Source organism: Petaurus breviceps, unplaced genomic scaffold, assembly GCF_028583685.1.
Source record: "Petaurus breviceps papuanus isolate PSGF00001 unplaced genomic scaffold, PetGlider_PUasm1.0 346422, whole genome shotgun sequence".
In the NCBI taxonomy this organism is placed as follows: Eukaryota; Metazoa; Chordata; class Mammalia; order Diprotodontia; family Petauridae; genus Petaurus; species Petaurus breviceps.
The window spans coordinates 1-20,632 of record NW_027186149.1 but is presented as its reverse complement, the minus strand read 5'-3'; the positions used below and the strand labels follow the sequence as shown (position 1 = coordinate 20,632).

Genomic DNA, 20,632 nt, shown 5'->3' with positions numbered 1-20,632 from the left:
CAGCATGTGATAGAGGAAAGAGGACCGTATCATAGGATCATCACTCTAGAGCTGGAAGGGACCTCAGAAACATCTAGTCTGTACTGATAGAAGCTCCCTTTAACCAATGTAATCATAGCTCCAGGCCTCCTCACTATTCTACTCAAAGAAGTTTAATTTTTAAAAAATATCCTTCTCTCAAACTCATTTGATCACATTTGGAACCACTGAATTTCCCATACAGTTTGTGTCATGGCTTTTAGAGACTGTTTAGTGAGATTTGCTATAAATGATGACTTAACTGAGCAACTGAATGTGTGTTTATTCATTCTCTTCTTAAAAAAAAAAAACACAGGACCTAAACAGGCAAGTGTGGTGATCCTGCCCAGATCCTTTGCTGAGGACTTTGAAAAGTTCTGCCAGGCCAACAGTGGTCCTCTGCCCCTACTCTATAGGAGTGAGCCTGGTGAATGGAAGCTGCCTACTCTGAGTGCTGGCTTGGACATCAGGTGAGTGTGCCAGTCATGGAGAAGAAGGTTTGGGTGAGGGATGAAAGCAGAACATTGTATTTAGATGCTGAGCTGTTCCTGGTCTTCTATTTAATATGATTTGGGATGATACAGGATGGCCCTGGTTGCTACATGTTATAGAGAACTGTATCATAAGAAGAGGAGAGAACTTGGAGTCAGGAACACCTGAGTTCAAAGCCAGCCTCAGAAACTTCCTAGCTATGTGACTATGGACAAGTCATTTAAACCTCTGTCTGCCTCAGTTTCCTCAACTGTTGTAAAATGAAGATCATAATAGCATCTGTGTCCCAAGATAGTTGTAAGGATAAAATGAAATTATATTTGTAAAGCACTTGGCAAACCTTAAAGGGATATATGTTAGTTATTAGTTAATTATTATTATTGTTAATCATAATAATACTGAGGGACCTTAATGTCACACAGGTAGTAAACATTAGAGACAGATGTGAACCCAGGCCCTCCAACTCAAGATCCAGGATGTTTTTCCACTGGACTTAGGAGTCAAAATACCTGGGTTTGAGTTCCTGCTGTGCCCCTTAATAGCTGTATAGGCTTTGGAAAGTCACTCCATCCTCAATGAGAAGATCTCTTGTAAGCTGCCGCTAACTTTACTAACCTAAGCGCCAGCCTTAGGTTGTGTTCTCAGGAGGGAATAAAGAGACCAGAGACAACAGAGAGAGTTAACTTGTAGTTTATTTCAACATGGTCATGGGTATGCACAGGAAAAAGATCTGGCTCCTTATATACCTTAAAGAGAGCATGATTCAAGCCTGATCTCCTTGTGCATGGGGAGTGTGAACCAATGGAGGGCCCCCCCCCACCCCGAACCAGTCATGTCAGCTGTTGCTCATCAAGTGAGCGGTCTTGTGGGAGACTTCCTTGTGAGTGGGCAACTGGTTTGTGGCCCTCAGCACTTCCTTATTCAGAGAGGCCTTGGAACCAAGAGGACCTGAGGCAGCTTCTGAATTCTCATGGGACAGAAAGTGCTTTGAACTCACATTGGCCTGTACAATCTCTAAAATCCCTTCAAATTTTAATTGTCTGGTTTTGTGAACCCCCTGGCCAGTATCTCCATTGTCCTGTTTCATAAATATTTATTAAACACCTGTTCCATGCTGGAACTGTGCTAGGTTTAAGATAAGTATTAGATAAGTCAATTTTCTTGTTTTCATGGAGCTTATAGGTTAGTGATGGTGTATGATACATGCGCAAATAGTTTTAGTAACAAATAGAATACAAAGAATTCCCAAGAGTTTATCATCTCTATGCAGATGATTCCTAGATCTCTGTATCCAGTCCTTGTCTCACTTCTGAACTCTAGTCCCAAACTTGATATCTGAGAGACATCTTAAACTCAATCTATCCAGAACAGAACTCATATTTCTTCCAAAACCTTCCATTTTTCTCAACTTCACTCTTACCATCAAAGGCACCATCCATCATGTTCCCATTCACCTAGACTCCAAACCTTAGTATTATCCTGGACTCCTCACTCTCACTCACTCCACATACCTGGTCATTTCTACCTTCACAGTATCTCTTGTATACACCTCCTCATAACTTACCTAGCCACAACCTTAGTACAGACCCTCATCACCTCTCACCTTGACTATTGCAATAGCCTTTCAACTAGACTTCCTACCTTAAAGATCTCCCCATTTCTATCCATCCTCCATTTGTGAATTTACTAAAGTAAGCACCCAGCTCAATAAATTCTAATGATTCTCTTACTTTTAGGATCAAATATGAAGTCATCTCCTTGGCATTTATAACATTTCATAACCTCTCCCCTTCTAGCCAGTCTTCTTATACTTGACTCTCCCTCTTCCACATAGTGTACATACGCTCCAGCCTTCCTGACCCAATTGCTGTTCTTCACACACCACACCTCTTCTCCCATCTTTCTGCCTTTGCATTGGCTGTCTGACCATGCCTGGAATGATCTTTTGCCTCACATCCACCCCTTACTTTCCCTGGATTCTTTCGAGACTTGGCTCATCCCCTACCTCCTACAGGAGACCTTACCTGGTCTTACTAGATGCTATTACCTTCTCCTCTAAGATTACCTTCCATCTATTTTGTATATATCATGTATGTATAAAATTATTTGCATATTGTCTCCCTCATTCAAATGGAAGCTCCTTGAGGACAGAGACTAATTCTTCCTTTCTTTGTATGGCCAGAGTATCATAATTTGAATGTCTGAATAAGTCAAATCCCTTAGTAAATGTAGACTATATCAAACATTCTCTTTAAAGTTGAATATCTAACAACTAAACTCTTAGGCACATAATAAGTACTTAATATTTGGTTATTAACTGACTGAATGAGTAGATGAGAGGAGCAAGAAGAGGACTCTGTGGTTTCCTGGAGGTGAAGGGTTATTACCAAATGCAAGGGGTGGGGAGAATCAAGATTTCATGGAGGAGGTTTCAAAGTATGGGGGGACCATGATAATTCCAAGACTTATGATAGAAAATTCTACCCACATGCAGATAAAGAACTATGGAGTCTGAATGCATTTCGAAGCCTGAAATTTTCACTTTTTTTCATTTGTGGTTTTCCCCTTTTGTTCTGTTTCTTCTTTCACAACATGACTAATGTGGAAATATGTTTAACATGATTGCACATGTATAATCTATATCAGATTGCTTGCCATCTTGAGGAAGGGGGAGGAAAGAGGAGGGATAAAAATTTGGAACTCGGGGCAGCTAGGTGGCACAGTGAGTAAAACGCCGGCCCCGAATTTGGGAGGACCCGAGTTCTGTTCTGGCCTCAGACACTTAGCACCCACACAAAAAAACTAGCCATGTAACCTTGGGCAAGTTACTTAATCCCAATTGCCCTCCAAAAAGCAAAAAGACAAAAAAAATTTTTTTTGGAACTTAAAATATTATAAAAAATGAATGTTGAAACCTATTTTTACATGTAATTTGAAAAAATAAAATACTATTAAAAGAGAAAAAAACAAAGTATGGGTAGAAATATAGTTGACAAAGGGTTGGTTAAGAGTAGGGAATTCTAGGGCTAATGAGCAGTGTGAGTTAAAAGTCAGGGAGGTGAATGAAGCATGATTGGGGGATGGTAGAAAGTCCAGTTTTATAGGAGTATACAGCTAGTCTGACTCAATTCAAATTCTATAGCTGGAAGTAGTATATTTGTTACAAAGGTTTCATTGTTTTTTCTTTTTTAGTTGGTAGGGGAAGGTGAGGAAGGCAGATTTTAATTCATTGAAAAAAATGTTTAAAGAAAGGAAAAAGGTGGGGCGGCCAGGTAGCACGGTGAGTGGGAGCACCGGCTCCAGTGTTGGGATGACCTGGAGATTGAGTCCCGGGCTCAGATGCTTGGCACCCACCCAGAAACACCTGGCCGTGTAACCTTGAGCAAGTTACTTAACCCCAATTGCTTAGGGGCAGCCAGGTGACTCATTGAGTAAGAGCACAGGCGCCAGTGTCGGGATGACCTGGATCAAATCCGGGCTCAGATACTCAGCAATAACCACAGAAATAACTGGCCGTGTAAAGTTGATCAAGTTACTTAACCCCTATTGCTTTAAAAAAAAAAAAAAAAAGGAAAAAGAAATCAAAAATCAATGGAAACCTACCCTCTAGTTTTAAGGGTAGTGTTTTTGGCAAAGTGGGGGCTGAATAAAGTATTACCAGGGAATTTCTAGATTCTTGTTTGATCAAATCCAATAAAGAGCTAAGGAGTTTAGGAGTACCTGTCCATTACAGACATGAGGAATACTGGAATTTACTTGGAAGTCCCTTTGGAGAAATTTCTCGTTGGTTTATTGTGTTTCATACATACTATATTTCATCTACCTGTCTCAGAGTAAAGGTGGAAATGTTTGTTGTCTTTATGCATTCACTGAAAAAACACTGATTGAACATCTTTTATGTGTAGAGCACTGAGTGAATAATTTAGGTTGCACTAAAACTTTTGGGACACCCTGTAAAAAGATGAAGAAAATATAATTCCTGACTTCATGGTAGTTCATTTCTTTAAAAGAATGAAAAATTAGGGTGACTAGGTGGCACAGTGAGTAAGAGCACTGGCCCCGGAGTCAGGAGGACCCAGGATCAGTTCCGGCCTCAGATATTAACACCCACACAAAAAAACTGTCCGTGTAACTTCGGGCAAATTACTTAACCCCAATTGCTTTAAAAAAAAAAAAAGAATGAAAAATTTGGGGGAGTCTATGAGTAACTGGGGGAAAGGAATTATACCAAGTAACAAAATATTATTGTTCATGAAAGAGTCCTCTAACCACTGATAGGTCCTCCAGCCACTGCCAAAGATTTGGCTTAGAAAAAAAGAGTCAGAAAGTGTTGACAAAAATGCAGCTGTTCCTACTTTGTGATTTATCACCACCAAGTCCTTTGGTGTTCTCTGTGATCAGGCAGTTTAGCAACATAGAAGTAACTTAAAGATTCACAAGGATAAGTGGCCAGGAATGCCCAAATTCTATTTATTTTTAATTTTTATTTATTTTTTGCCTTCTGGAGGGCAATTGGAGTTAAGTAACTTGCCCAAGGTTACATGGCTAGTTTTTTTGTGTGGGTGTCAAGTGTCTGAGGCCAGAACCAAACTCAGGTTCTCCTGACTCAGGGGTCAGCGCTTTACTCATTGTGCCACCTAGCCAACCCTTATTTTTTTTTTATTTTTTACTTTTTTGCTTTTTGCAAGGGGGAAGGCAGGGCAATTGGGGTTAAGTGACTTGCCCAAGGTCACATGACTAATGTTAAATGTCTGAGGTCAGATTTGAACTCAGATCCTTCTGACTCCAGGGCCAGTGCTCTATTCACTGCACCACCTAGTCACCCCCCCCCCCAATTTTATAGCCACATCCCTTTGATATGATGAAATCCTACCTGTATCCTTCCTTTCTTCTCCTGAAATGCTATCACCACAAAACTAGGGCATCCAGAACATTGAATTGTAAGAGCAGAATGGTAGTAGCTGTTGTCAATTGCCATAAGGAGGAGGTCTAGCCTCTTTTCTACTCAAATACTGACTAAAGACAGCATATTAAAGGAGAGATAGCCTAGGCCCCTATACTGGACATTAAACTACAGTTCTAAAGATGATTTTGTTGAGAAAAGGAAGGGCAGGAGAGCCAGGTATGACTTCTTTCTTACAGAACTGGGCCAGAAAACCATTTCTTACTTGAGTATCTTTCCTTGGGTGTCTCTGTGGTGCATTGGCTTGGCACCCAAGAGACAAAATACACTAGAGGGCTGGACTGGGCTGATGCTTCCTCCCAAGGTCAGCAACAGTTGTGTTCTTGACACACAAGAGCCCTTTCCTGCTCTATTGCGTATGCTGGTATCAGATGTGAGCCCAACAGTTAATACGGTTTTGCACAGCAGTATTATGAAAGGTCATCTCAAATACTGACAGTGAAAGCCCTCTGTCTGTTATATGTGCTGGATGTAGATAGTGCCAGAATGGGAGACAGACTAGTACCGTCTTCTGGGCTGTGTGTACAGTACTACCTTGCTGCCTTCACAATTCAGTTATTCTGTCTTAATTGCTGGACTAATACTTAATAAAAATATTCTTGCCTTTTTCAGAACTAATGCCTAGGAGAAAGATGGAATAAAAATATAGAAAAGGTAGCCAAGGGGAGAAAGGAAGGAAAAGTTAAATCTTTTCATGTTTCTTTTCAATTACGTCTATAGCTCATGTTAGTCTGTTCATTCTTTCATGCATTTATTCAACAAATATTCAGAATCATAGAATGTAAGGGTTGTATGTTAGACTTAGGACTTCAAGAATCAGAGACATAAGCCAGGCTCCCCTTCTGTTAACTTGTGAGTTTATTGAATACCATGCAAACTAAATTACATACTTAGGCATAAGAAGTACAAGAGATGCATGTTCTTTGGTCAGCTTTGCTGCCACCTGCTGGGTATCCATTTCTGTTCAGCTAATTGAAATGAAGCTATATGTATAATTGCTCCCAGAAGGTCAGTTCTATGTAGATAATTATAGGCTAGTTTGGGGCAGCTAGGTGGTACAGTGAATAGAGCACTGGCCCTGGAGTCAGGAAGACCTGAGTTTAAATCTGGTGTCAGACACTTAACTAGTTGTGTGACCTTGGGCAAGTCACTTAACTCCAATTGCCCTGCCCTCCCCCCTCCAAAAAAAAAAAGCAAAAAAAAATTATAGCCTAGTCACTGGATATCCCATAGTTCTTTTATTTGGTTTAAATTTTGTTCAGTTTATTTTATTTTTAAAATTGTTTTTATTTCATTAAATATTTCCCAGGTATATGTCAAAAAAATTTAACACCTATTTAAAAAAATTTTTGAGTTCCAATACCTCTCCCTTCTTTCTGTTCCTCCCTCTCTTCCCCTCTCTTTAAGGAGGCAAGCAATTTGCTATAGATTATACATGTGAAGTCTTATAAATCATGTTTCCATATTGGCCATGTTGAGAAAGAAAACACAAATGAAATAAAACAAAAATAATTTTTTAAGTATGCTTCATTCTTCATGTAAAATTTATCAGTTCTCTTTTTGGAGATAGATAGTATCTTTCATCATGGGTCCTTTGGTATGCCACTGAATAAGTAAATTACTTTAGGTAGAATGTCACTTTTATCATATTTTCTCAGCGTACCCACAATGAATTAATATTTCTCCAGTTTTTTAGATCTGTCTTCATTTGTGTGACAAATGTTTTGTAGTTGTGTTCATATAATCCTTGGGTTTTTCTTGGAGGTAGACTCCCAGGTATTTTATATTGTCTACAAGATGACCCATGGTTCCAGAGGGCTGTGTGGTTTTATACTGAGGTTAATAAATCTTACAGATGTACCAAGCTAGAGCTTACTACTTACTTGATAAGTCTAAACTGTTGGTAAAACTCCTTTGAGTTAGGACTTGTCCTGTGGCTATTCACCAGTCATTCCAGATAGAATCAATTTTAGCAGCATGTTATCCCTTCTCCCATCCTGAGAAGGCCTAGTCTGATTGGTTTAATCAGTCCAAGCATGTTGGAAGACATCTTTCAGGTGATTTAGCCTTGGGGGGTTCTTAACCTGCAGTCCTTGGACCCCCCCCTCAAAGGGAGGATGGATATATTCTAGAAGGTCCATGAACTTGGAAGGGAAAAATACATCTTCATTCAGAACTGATTTCCTTTGTAATCTTATATTTTTTTATTTTATGTATTTAAAAGCATTGCTCTGAGAAGGGGTTCACAGGTTTCTCCAGACTGCCTAAGGGGTTCCATGTCACACATGAAATCTAGTCCAACTAGATTTTATAGATGAGGAAAATGAGGTATAATATAATGATATTCTAGATTTAAGGAAGAGAGACACAACCTACACTCATGAAGAATATTCTTGAGCCAGTCACTTAACCCTGTTTGCCTCAGTTTCCTCATCTGTAAAATTAGCTGGAGAAAGAAATGGCATACCACTCCAGTATCTTTGCCAAACAAACTCCAAATGGGGTCATGAAGAGTTGGATATGACTGAAAAATGACTCAACAAATAAACCCAAAAGGTCACATAACTAAATTAATTGCAGGGATGGAACTAGAAACCAGTTCTTCCAATTCTCATTCCAGAGTTCCAGTATGATGCTTGTTTATTGAGTATCTACTGGTTCATTATCAGAGGATTTAGGTTAAATCCCAGCTCTGCCACTATGTAACTTTGAATAAGTCACTCAGTCACTCAATTCCTTACCTGTAAATTGAGGAGGGTAGAATAGATGACTTTTAAGGTCCCTTCTAACTCTAAATCTATGGCTCTAATCTATGAAAAGATCTGAGATGCTACATGGGATAGTGGATGAGGAACCAACTTAGGAATCAGGAAATAATTGAGTCAAAGACACATATTAGCCATGTAACCACGGGTACATCACTTGACCTCTAAATACTATAGGCTATTCTCTGAACCATAAATTATAAAGGAGTTGCCAATATGCACTTGGTGGGGAGAGTTTCTATACCTGGAGTTCCTGGAGATGATGAAATCATAGAATTAAAAAAACCCATATCTTATCAAAAAAATAAAAAGAAAAAGTAATTTTACTATGTGTAAGGCAAGTTATATGTACCTGAGAACAAGGAAGGAAAAGAATTGGACGTTGCCAGTTGTAGAACAATCCATGACTGCAATTTTCTAATGATCACACCAGAAATGATGGTCCACAGTACAAGAAATATGAGTTTGGTTCCTGCACCGACAACTTGACAAGCCTAGAAGGTTATTCGGAACAGCTTAAAGACATGGTCACATTCTACTTGGACCATAGCATCTCTCCTAAAGAGGTCATGCAGAAGGTGGGGATTCCAGGAAGGAATAAAGAAAGTCACTGCAACATGGGCATATACAAGGTAGGTCCTGGGCAGAAAAGTATCAGAATGGATTTAAAAATTTGACTTTCTTTCATTCTTATATTTTAACTAGCCAGCTTTACTTTGAAGTCCTTGGTTTGGCATTTAAAATTTGTCATAATATAGCTCCTTGTTACCATCTCCAGTCTTCCTTAGACTGTAAGCTCCCTGAGGACAAGGACTGTCTTTTGCCTCTTTTTGTCTCCCCAGTTTGTATCTCACAGTGTCTGGCCCATAATAGATACTTAATGAATGCTTAATGATTGATTCTTATACTTTATTCACCTCCAGCCACCCTAGCCTATTTGCTGTACCTGACACACCACATTCCATCTCCCATCTCTCTGCCTTTGCAGCAGTGGTCCCTCATGCCTGGAATATTCTCCTGCCTCACCTCCATCTCCTAGTTTTCTTGGATTCCTTCAAGAGTCAGTTAACATTGAGCTAGGCTCTTAGCTCACTCCTCTTTGTATCTGCTACTCTGCCTGGTTTCAGCTTCATGCAACAAAATACCCCTGGTTCCTCCCCTTTCCTGTCTCCTTTTTATATGTTACTCTCCCTCCTCCGCTTTGGATTGCAAGCTCCTTGAGGGCAGGGAATGTATTTCTTTTTATTAATTGTATTCTCAGCACTTAGCCTAATGCCTGGCACATAGTAGGTGCTTAATAAATGTGTATTGGATTGGACTGGAGGCTTTTTCTATTTCCCACTGCTGCTATTGACTTTCCTTCTGAGCCTTCATCTATTCTGTTTACAATTTATTATAACCTAGTTAATTACTGGGGCAACTAGGTGGCAAAGTAGAGTGCTGAGCCTGGAGTCAGGAAGACATATTTTTCTGAGTTCAAATTTGGCCTTAGACACTTATTAGCTGTGTGACCCTAGGCAAGTCACTTAACCCTGCTTGCTTCAGTTCCTCATCTATAAAATGATCTGGAGAAGGAGATGGCAAATCATTCCAATATCTTTGCCAAGAAAACCCCACATAGGGTCACAAAGAGTCAGATACAACTGAACAACAAAAGTTATTTACATGTTGTTTCCCCCACGGAATGTGAAATCCTAGAGGGCAGGGGCCATTTTTACCTCTTCACAGTGTTTGGCATATAATAGCTACTTAATAATTGCTTTTTGATTGGTTGATTACAGCTATGTTACTCGAGACTGTTGGCCATTTTTTTCTTCTTAAGGCTTTGGGCATCGCTGCCCAAATTTAAAAAACAATTCATTAAAAAAATTTTTAAATTAGAGTTAGGGTTTAAAATTTTTAATTTCTTTTAAAAAATTTAAAATTTAGGAATAATGAGTAGGAGTTGCAGAAGGACAGATTTAGACTTGATAAATTTTTAATGTATATATCTTTCTAGGTTTAAGGCACAGCATCATCCCTGTGATAATGGAGCTGGATAAGTATATGTCTCAGGATTTATGATGAAAAAACTGCTGGGTCTTTAGCTACTGTATTGTGTCTCTGTCGGGAAGGCTGTGTCACATTCTTGACTTCGTCATATAGTCTTCAACTGATCACAAATGCAGAGTGGCCATAATTCCTATGGGCTTATTGGTAGTGTCTGAGTACTACAGTATCATGGACACAGGATTTTATTCAACCTCTTATTCTTCAAGATAGCCTAACCTATGTCACTCCCTTCCCCAACCAATTGTAACATTTCTTTTAAACCACAAATCTTAGAGTTCCTTTGAGCTCTAAATGGCAACCAGTTGATTCAGCTCAAAAAGTGCTTACTAAGTATCTACTAGGGCCAAGACAGGATTCTGGGTTCTAAGGACATAGAGACAAAACGAATCTATCCCCTGACCTCAGGGAGCTTACATTAGGCAGCATTATGTGGTTAACTGAAAGAACACTAGACAGAGAATCAAGGAACCCAGGTTTAAGTTCCATCTGCCACTAGCAGGGCAGTGGGCAAATCATTTCTCTTCTCCTCATCTAGAAAAAGGAGGGTTGGATAATGTGATCTTCAAGGATGCCTCCCCACTCTAACATTCAATGATTCCATTTTTGATGTTGTTTTCAGTCATGTCTGACTCTTCATGACCCCATTTGGGGTTTTCTTGGCAAAGAAACTGGAATGGTTTGCCATTTCCTTACAGATTAAGAAACTGAGTCAAATAGAGTTAAGTGACTTGCCTGAGATAACCCAGCTAATAAGTTTCTGAGGTTGAATTTGAACTCAGAAAGATGAGTCTTCCTGGCTTCTGGTTCAGTGCTCTATCCATTCTGGTGATTCCATAACTAGAAACAGATCTTATGTGTCAATCTTTTGTAGATGAAGCATGAACCTGGAGTTTTCTTTTATGGTTAAATATTTAGGATATTCTGTAACCTGGTCCTCCTTCTAATAGGTGATATGCCTTTGTGAGAATAATAACAATAATAATAACACTATATAAATTTCATGGTATGGCAGAGTGTCAGGCCTGAAGTCAGGAAGATTCATCTTCCTGAGTTTAAATCCAGTGTCAGACATTTACTAGCTGTGTAACCCTGGCCAAGTCACTTAACCCTTTTTTGCCTCAGTTTCCTCATCTGTAAAATGAGAAGGAAATGGCAAATCACTCTGGTGTCTTTGCCAAGAAAACCCCAAATGGGATCACAAAGAGTCAGATACAACTGAGAACACCTGAACAACAACCACAATGACAACAAGGACTCTCAGGTCAAGGGAAATCTGTTCTACATCAGATCTAGATGAAGGTATATTTTCATGACTTCAGCTAGCCATTTTCCTCAATGGGTCCTGTGTTCAAATTTTGGCTGGCTACTTACTACCTACATGACCTTGGCCAGATCATTTTCCCACCTGGGTCTCAGTTTGCTCTTCTGTAAAATAAAGACACCGGACTAGATGATTTCTAAGGTCCTTTTCAGATCTAAATCCTATTAAATCCCTATCATATCTGATTATATTCATTAATTAACCAACCAGACTTTGTTAAGTGCCCCCATGGCCGTTTTCTGCTAGCAAATCCCAGTTTCTCATTGATTCTATCCTCGTGGAGCTTCCATTTTTCAGGAAGGACTACCAGGCCAGCCATGTTCACTCTCTGCGCCCTGTTCCTGACTCTTTGGACTTCTTTCTACACTATGCCCCCCATGTGGGTATGTGCTACCACCTCACTCACATACACTCTTCCACTCCCTTTTATATGTTGTCTTCCTCTATTAAAATGTAAACTTCCTGAGGGCAAGGACTGTCTTTCTTTTGCTTCTATTTGTATCCCCAGCACTTAGCATGATGCCTAAGATATAGTAAGCATTTATTAAGTGCTCACTAACTGCTGTATACTGGACACTCTTCCAGGTGCTAAGGATACAGAGTCAAAAATGAAATAGTCGGAGCGGTCAGGTAGCACAGCGAGTAAGAGCACCGGCTCCAGTGTCGGGATGACCTGGGGATCCAATCTGGGCTCAGACACTTAGCACCCACCCAGAAACACCTGGCCGTGTAACCTTGAGCAAGTTACTTAACCCCAATTGCTTTAAAAAAAAATGAAATGGTCCCTCCCCTCAAGACACCTGCATTCTATTTTATTAGCTCAGCTTCTCCTGTGCTTCCAAAGGGGGAAACATCAGACCCCTCAGAAGTCTAAAATAATTTTTGTGTGAATTCATGTGAATATGTTCACTTATATTACTTATAATCATGTTATGCTTAATTATATTATTTAACATAAATAATATTAAGATAACTCACACATATAATGCTTTAAGTTAGGTTAAAGTTAACATATTCTCATAGATTTAAATACAGGTCTTTGAAAAAGAGCTTTTGAGAAGGCTTTTTAAAAAGAACCAAGATGCCAAAACCCTTTCAATGGAAAGATTCACTCATCAAAGGCAAGATAAATCTTCCTAGGCTTCTTTAATCTTTTTGAAAAACTAGATCTGTAATTTCTTATACATAGGGAATTCCCAGAGAAGAACTTCCTCTAGCAAAACAGGTCTGCAACAACTTGCCTAGGATATTGAGAAGTTACATCATTTGCCCAGGGTCACACAGCTAAAATATGACAGCACTCAAAGGTCAGCTCTCTATCTACTATTCCACGATGATTCTTTTGCTATGTGTGCTGTAGAAGATAGAAAGCTAGCTTCAAAGCCAGGAAGACCTGGGTTCAAATCCTGCCGCTGACAAGATGGCTTATGTGATCCCAGGCAAGTCATTTAACTTTTCAGTATCAATGCTCTTTGTTGTTGTTCAGTCATTTTTTCTCAGTTGTGTCCAACTCTCTGTGACTCCATTTGGGGCTTTCTTGCCAAAGATACTGGAGTGGTTTCCCATCTTCTCCAGCTAAATTTTACAGAATAGGAATCAGAAAACAGGGAATTATGTTTTGCATGACTTCACATGTATAATTGATGTCATATTGCTTACCTTCACAAACGGTGGGAGAAGGGAGGGAGGGATAGAATTTGGAGCTCAAAGCTTTTTAAAAAATGTTTAATAAATTATTAAAATGTTAAAAAAAGAAAAATGTTAAAATTTTACATGTAATTGAGAAGTATTTAATGAAATAAAAAACATATTGAATTGATAAAAAGAGTTTTCTCATCTAGGAGTTCCCTTCTACCCCTGAAATCACAGGTCTAGCCCCTGTGCCTGTCCTTCCAGGATATGAGATCTGGAAGGAACTTCATAGGTTGTCTTATTGAATTACCTTGAATTTTGAAAGGATTTTGTTTGACTATACTTTTGTGGGGGAAGTGGGTGGGTAATGATAATGGTGCAAAAAAAAGAGGGGAGGGAGTTTAAAAAACACATCCTGAATTTCCACTAATTTCATGTTCTCGTGGTATACTTTGCTAGACAGCTATTCCTTGCTCCACTGTTGGCAGCTTTGGCTGCCCTCTAGTGGTTACCATGACACCTATTCATAAGGACAAACTGGAAACTGCTCTACGTGACATTTACCTGAGCAGAGGTCTACAAGGAGTGCCCATTCACATTGGCTGCCCAGGTCAGTAACTTAACACGGGTCCCCACTGTCCAAGTATTCTTCTGCCCCAGTTTGAGACTATACAGAAAAAGCAGATGGCTCAAAAGGAGTGTGGCATTCCATTGCACTTCTGGGATGGCGAATATAGGTCAAAGTTAGCCTGGAACTCTCCCCCTAACTCCCCCCACTTCCTTCAAGTCTCAGCCTTTCATGATTCCCCACCTTGAGAGTAGTGCCTTCCCTCTGCTGATTCTCTTCCATTTATCTTCTCAAACATCTGGATGGCACAGTGGATAGAGTGCTGGGCTTGGCATCAAGAAGACTCACCTTCCTGATTTCAGATCTGGTTTTGGACATTTACTAGCTGTGTGATCTTGGGCAAATCACTTAGCCTGTTTGATGCCTCAGTTCCTCATCTGTAAAATGAAGTGGAGAAGGAAATGGCAAACCACTCCAGTAACTTTCCCAAGAAAACCCCAAATGGAGTCACAGAGGGTCAACGTAACTGAAAAGACTAAGCAACAACAAAATGATTCTGAGTCCTCATGAAAAGTCAGACACAACTGAAAAATGGTTGAACAACAAAGGAAACTGAACAAGAACAATATCTTGTTAGCAATAGTTTTTTTTTTAATGTTATCTTCCCTGTAGACTGTAAGCTCTTTGAAGTCAGGGATGGTTTCTTTGTATCCCCAGTGCCTAGCATAGAGCCTGGCCCAGAGTAAGCACTTAACAAGTGCATCTTGACTGACTGACGAATTGACCAAGGAATCTGAAAGACCCTTGTAGAATTTGGCATTGAATTTTATCAGGGTCCCATTCTTTTTGAAGGTAGGCTGAGGTCCCATTGGGTAAGTCTGTGATGCCAGTAATCCACTTACTGTCTTCCTCTTTGGAAAATCAGAATGTGAACATCAGGAGTCACTTAATCTAATTGTACCGGAACAAGAATCCTCTCTATATCCCTGACAAGTCTATTTGAAGACCCCTCCCCCCCACACTAATAGGGAACCCACTGCTCTCCAGCCCATTCTCCATTTAAATAAGGCTAATTGTTAAGCTTTTCTTTCTATCAGGCACAAATCTGTCCTTCTGCAACTCCTACTCACTCATTATTGCTAATTCTACAAGTCTAATAGCTCTTCTAACATGACAGCCTTTCAAATACTTGAAGAATTATCATCTCCCCTTCCCCCACACCTCCCAGAAGTTCTCATGTCCTGGCTAAACACCCCCAGTTTCTTCAGCCATCCTGGCAGTTCTCCTTTACATTTCAATCAATCAATCAGGCAGGCAGATATCAAATGCCTTTTATGTGCCAAGCACCAAAAACAAAAGACCAAAACCAACATGAAACTACCTCTTTTATGGGATTGAAATGAAATGATGCATTGCTCTTACGTTTGGAAGCAATGTTTGTATACGTAAGTAGCTATAGTATAAAAATAGGAAAATATAAAAGTTGAATATAAAGTGGTACTGAGGAAAGGAGAAAGGGAAAGAGAGGAAGGAGGAAGGAGGGAGGGAGGGAGGAAGGGAAAGATGGCACTAGAAGTTGGAGGGGGCAGAGGAAGGGTTAAGAAAGGACTTTTCCAGCTTGTCAATGTCTTCCCAAAAATGTGGTGCCCAGAAAAGAATACAGTATACTAAAAGTCATCCCACCAGGCCAGAATCCCATCAACTCCCTTGTTCTGGACATTTAACCTAGTCCAAGATCACTAGTGGGAATGGTAATATTTTGTAGCCATTGGCCTGAGAACAGGATGAGTGTGTTTGTTCCCTGTGTGATTTAGTTTGCCCAATAATGCAAAATCCTGGAAAGAAAGCTGGATAAAACTCCATTGAAAACAGACTGTGATCTCTCTATTGTAGAGAATTCTTGGGGTAAAAACTATCTCCACTAATGTAAATCAGCAACTCATCTATAACTTATAGTCTTAGTTGTCTGGGGTCACTTGCCTGTGATCATATAACTAGTAAGTGCCATATGCAGGAGTCTTCCTGAGGCCAAGCATGGATCTCTAACCACTAGGCAATGATGCCTTTGTATTTTGTTAAAAAAACATATAAGAACATACCATTTTTTTTTAAAGCAATTGGGGTTAAGTAACTTGCTCAAGGTTACACGGCCAGTTATTTTGTGTGGGTGTTAAGTATCTGAGGCCAGAACCTATCCTGGGTCTCCTGACTCTGGGGCTGGTGCTCTTACTGAACCACCTGGCTGCCCCTCATGCCATCTTTTTTATGCAAAACTGATGACTCTGGCTTATATCAGTAGTCACATTTCTACAAACGGAAATGGGTATACATTGAGTGATTCATACTCTCTGACCCTGTCCTCCTTATATCCAATGACATTTTTCTAATACGCAGCCAGTCAGGGCTCAGAAGTAAAGTCTGTGGCTAGAAAACAGCTTTGATTTGTACCATTAATGGGGCAGTATGAGGACTGAAATTATTGCCTGCACTTTGCTAAGTCCTATGTTCTAACCAAAGGAGGAAATTAAAGAAGATAAATCTCATATGAAAAACTTACTGGAGTAGATAGAGTGCTGGGCCTGGAATCGGGAAGATCTGAATTCAAACTTGGCCTTAAATAATCAATCAGTCAATATTTATTAAGCACCTCCTATGTGCCAGGCATTGTGTGAAGCACAGGGATATGAAAAGAAAATGTTCTACTTGTGGTAGAGCCTTCCAAGCTTGTACTGGTCTGATCAGCTGCTCAGACACACTGACACTTGTCTCTAACACAGTGATGTCATTGGTCCTCTTAGAGAATGAAGAACAACAGCCAGCCTAGAACAGTGCCTGGCACATAGTAGATACTTAATAAATGCTTATTTCCTTTCTTTCTTCCTTATTTCCTTCCATATTTCTTCCTTTCTTCCTTAGTTCCTCCCTCCCTTATTATCTTCCTTATTTCTTCCTCCCTTATTTCTTCCTTGCCTTTCTTATTTCCTCTTTCCCTTCTTCCCTCTCTCATCCCAAAAGGTGTTTTAAAAAAAACCAGAACCCTATGTGAAAAGCTCCGTGTGTGTGTGTGTGTGTGTGTATGTGTGTGTAAGACTTCTCATTCTCTTGACATATATGTCTACATATACATGTTTCTCTATTTCAGTTTCACCAGCTCAGAGGTGCATCTGTCTGTATAATATATCACCTTTCTCCATCTGCTCTCTCTAGACCTGTTGGGAATCGAAGATAGTTCCAAACCAGACTATGGGGAACCAATGATGCTTCAGCCAGGAGATGTCCCGGTGTTTTGGGCCTCAGAGATGACAAGCCTGGAAGCTGTTAGTGGCTGCAGTGAGTATACTGTCATTATGATTTCTTTTTCAGGGAAGGTGATGTAATCTAAATGAATTCATGGCCATGGTCTTTGTTAGGTTTAACACCGAATTTAAGAACAAAGAGTAGCGTCATGCCATCCACAGCCAGCTCCCCTGGAATTAACCTCTGTATTTTATCACTTAGAAATTAATGTTCTCTACTCTCCCAGTATTGAATTTCCATTCTAGGGAATCCTTCTAATGCTTGGTACAGCCCTCATCATGGAGAAAGGCAGCTGAAATGGGAGCCAGTTCAGTCTTTTTGCCCTGAGCACTGGACAAGCACAAGGAATAGGGAGGAAACACTAATTATTTTGTCCCTTTCCATTTCACTGCAGTCATCTTCAGAGTTCATAGATGACCTTCTGTGTGCTCTGCATACACCTTGCATGGACACAGCTATTTACTTGTCTCTCTCAAAGTACGACTTGTGAGAGGGGAGCATATTTTTGCCTTTCTCTGTATCCCCAGCACTTAGCACAGTGCCTGGCATAGAGTAAGCTCTTCATGAATGCTTGTCAACTGACTGAAAAAAATCACAGAATCTTAAACTTGGGAGAGAACTAGCCGACACCACCTATATAGACATTTCTACAACATTCCCAGTAATTGGTCATTTAGCTGTCTCTTCACTCTCTTCTCCTTTTTTAATAGTGACTCAGTATTGTAGTATTGTATTCAGGGCAGCTAGGTGGTGCCATGAGTAGAGCACTGGATCTGGAGTCAGGAGGACCTGAGTTCAAATCTGGCCTCAGACACTTAACACTTACTAGCTGTGTGACCTTGGGCAAGTCACTTAACCCTAACTGCCTCTACAAAAAGCAAAAAAAAAAAAAACCCAAAACAAAACAAAAAAAAACACCCTCTAGTACTGTAGTATCTCGCTGGGTGTATAAAGTGTTCAGGGAGGATTAGCACCTCTGGTGTTAAGCCTTGCTAAGCCCTTTTTGGGGCATCCACTTTTGGTGTACACCTGTCACCTGACTCTCACCTGTGGCTCCAAGAAACTGTAGCATGTCCATTCACCACACCCCAGTAAAACTGTCTAAGCAGACAGGTTAAACCAGGTAGAGAGTAACTGACAGACCTTAAACCCATCAGTAAGTTAGTGGGTTGTCTAGCCCAAGCATGTGAAGACTTCCCTGATAGGATGGGTGGATGAGAACAATTTGTTCCAAGAGGGTTGTGAAGACATCTGCAGCAGGCACTGTGGATTGCTTAGAACTTTGTCCAACATCAAAGATTCCAAGGCCCTCCACAGCATTCCAGGCCATTTCCAGAAAAACCCTGATTTTTCTCTGGCCTTCAGTGACTCTGGAAGAGAAAACGAGGTGTATGACTTTGCACAGTTCTGCCTCATTTAAATCCAGTTCATGAACAAGTCACGACATCACCCCATGATGTCACTGATCCTCTTTGAGAACAAAGGATGGATGAAAACAGCAACTACAGTATCTCTCTTTACTCCAGGCTCTTTTAAAGATTACCTATCTTGACTGAGCAATCATAACTGTCAGTTTTTTCAATACTGTTTAGATATTATTTACCTAGTCCTGGTAACTTGAACGTGGATAACCTGCCCATCTCCTCACTTATTAGCATGTTCCACTCCATACTAATCATTTTCGTTCTATACTGTACAATGCAAAAGTCATTCTCTTTGGACATGAGCATAGAAACAAAACGAGACCTGGATAATTCAATCTTCCTGGGGTAGCTAGGTGGTACAGTAGAGTGCCAGGCCTAGAGTCAGGAACACTGGAGTTCAAATCCAGCCTCAGACACTTACTAGTTAAGCAATCCTGGGCAAGTCACTTAACCTAGCTTGCTTCAGTTTCTTCATCTATAAAATGAGCTGGAGAAGGAAATGGAGAACCATTCCAGTATCTTTGCAAGAAAACACTAAATGGGGGCAGCTAGGTGGCGCAGTAAGTAAAGCGCTGGCCCTGGAGTCGGGAGGACCTGAGTTCGATTCTGGCCTCAGACACTTAACAGTCACACTAAAAACTAGCCGTGTAACCTTGGGCAAGTTACTTAACCCCAATTGCCCTCCAAAAAAAAGCAAAACAAAAAACCCAAACCACTAAATAGGGTTAGGAAGAGTCAGACACACTTGAAATGATGGAGCAACAAATCCAAAGAACTGGCCTTGTTTGCCCTGAATCAACCAAGACTCATTTGTGGTTCCTTTCCTTAAAGCACATACTGGACACACAGACCAGGACTAATTTGTCAGCAGCCACCCCTGGTGTGGGGAAGCATGGCACTAAGAACTAACAAATAAACCCTTTGCCCTTCCCTCCTGAGGAGGCTTAATGGAATACCTATCATTCCTTTTATTCCTAGTGGTGACTAAGAACAAGCCAAGAAAATGCCCTGGAGACTCAGGAAAGCACTAGAAACACTGATATGGTAGCAAGTATTAGCAACTCTGCTGCAAGTGACAAAGGTTAATCTCCCCATTACACTCGCTTACTCAACCTGGCTTCCATATTCTATCCACATCTTTTTAAAATCTGAATTTGTCTAGTTCCCTGTATCTGCATCCATCCCTTTAAGCAGTTTTCCCTTTCTTCTCTCACTATTTGAATAATTTCTGATGACTTTTTGCAGCTCTGCCTCACTTAAGTCCAATTCGTGCTCAAGTCAAGACATCACCTTCATGATGTCATTGGTTCTCTTTGAGAACGAAGGAAGAACAACAATAATTTCTGCTTATCTTTAGAATTTTGGTCTTGAGAACTTCCCGTCCCTGTCAGACCAACTTCCCCTTCAAAATATTAAGGTACTGAGTCCCAGCTATCCTTTCTTTGAATCCTATGAAAAATGCTTTCCCCAAACCTACCTTTCAAGTCATACTTCCTGAATTTGCTCCTCACCTTCATGAACTCCATTATTATAAGTGGTCACTTTTACTCAAATGTCCTCACATTCCTATTTCAATAACCTGTTCTTCCTTGTGGGTTGAAATCATCCGATAATAACTCCTCTTATTGAGCTCCAGAAGAATGGAATGAATATGAGCTTTTCATATTTGAATTATGCCCAGTCAAGCCAGTGTAGAAACTGGTAAGATGATTCAGTGAGTGTAATGTAATGCCAAGGAAAGGCAACTTCCCAAGGTTCAAAATACCAGCATAGGTGCTCTCCATTTTATTCAGTGACAAACCAAGAACAGAGAAGGTCAAAACATGACATCATTCAAAATACAGCATTTACTAAGGGTGATTAAATAATCTCCAAGTACTACCCCACCCCAGGACTTTCCAATCATTCAATCAATTACAAAGTCCCTGTTCTAAATACTACTCCACCCCTAGGCTGTATCTTCATTTAGTCCACCACAAAGCCCCTCTTCTCAAATGGAGATTAGTTTCCAAACATAAGTAAAGTACCTTCATTTGTTCAATCACAGAGCACAAAAAGGTCAAAAGTTCCCCACCCCTGGATCACAATTGAATCTACCCC

The 20,632-nt window shown here is 40.2% G+C and overlaps 1 protein-coding gene across 1 annotated transcript; it reads left to right on the top strand.

Moving 5' to 3' along the window:
* Positions 1–334: 334 nt before the first annotated feature.
* On the top strand, positions 335–17,203 carry LOC138167989 (D-glutamate cyclase, mitochondrial-like; the record flags this gene model as incomplete). Its single annotated transcript, XM_069096965.1, has 4 exons — positions 335–488; positions 8,672–8,870; positions 13,703–13,853; positions 17,019–17,203. Coding segments are annotated over 4 exons (674 nt in total), but the record flags the coding sequence as incomplete, so codon positions are not given.
* Positions 17,204–20,632: the final 3,429 nt, after the last annotated feature.